Genomic DNA, 729 nt, shown 5'->3' on the forward strand with positions numbered 1-729 from the left:
GGGAGCCAGGACTCCTGGGTTCTCTGCCCGGGTCTGGGAGGGGAGCGGGGTCCGGAGGGTTAGAACAGGCGGGCTGGGAGCCCGGACTCCTGGGTTCTCTCCCCGGCTCTGAGGCAGGTAACTTCTGCCCACAGCCGGGCTGCAGAGACAGGATTCCCTCCTGGCTTGGCTCTGGTCTGCCCCCCTTACCCCACCATGGGGGGGGGCAGCGGAAGGGGCAGGGTGGGGTGTCCAGGGCCTGTTTTCCTTGGGCTCGCTGGAGCCAGGCAGGAAACCTGCTCAGAGAAGAGCAAACCACAGCCCCTGACGCAGGTCAATGCTGGGGGGCGGGGGGGAGAAGCCAAGGGGGCTGGACACTCTCAGCCCCTGGGCAGCTCCCAGCTCTGGGGGGCAGGGGAGGGCTCCTGGGTTAGAGCTGCCCACCCCTGCTCAGCACGGCCAGTCACGGCAAGGCCGAGAACCCAGGCGTCCTGGCTCCCAGCCTGCCCTGCTCTAACCCCCCAGCCCCCACTGCTGTCCCAGAGCTGGGGAGAGAACCCAGGCGTCCGGGCTCCTAGGCTGACAGCAGGTGGTCCTAACAAAGCTAACAGCTCCAGCTCTGTGTGGCTGAGAGATTTGGGGTCACTGGGTAGGGAGCGGGGGGGAGGGGGAGTCGGCACCGGCTGGGCCCACATGGCCTGGGACTTGGCGTCACTGACCCACAGCTGAAAATGCAGCCGGGGGGCTGGG

General features: G+C 67.8%; 1 protein-coding gene across 1 annotated transcript in view; it reads right to left on the reverse strand.

Moving 5' to 3' along the window:
* Window positions 1–313: 313 nt before the first annotated feature.
* CD68 (CD68 molecule) overlaps window positions 314–729 on the reverse strand; it is a 7,379-nt gene continuing 6,963 nt past the window's right edge. Inside the window, exon 8 of the mRNA XM_043537619.1 lies at window positions 314–319. Coding sequence (XP_043393554.1) covers window positions 314–319 — 6 coding nt within the window. The remainder of the gene's footprint in view (window positions 320–729) is intronic.

Source organism: Chelonia mydas, unplaced genomic scaffold (assembly GCF_015237465.2).
Source record: "Chelonia mydas isolate rCheMyd1 unplaced genomic scaffold, rCheMyd1.pri.v2 scaffold_61_arrow_ctg1, whole genome shotgun sequence".
NCBI classification, from domain to species: Eukaryota; Metazoa; Chordata; order Testudines; family Cheloniidae; genus Chelonia; species Chelonia mydas.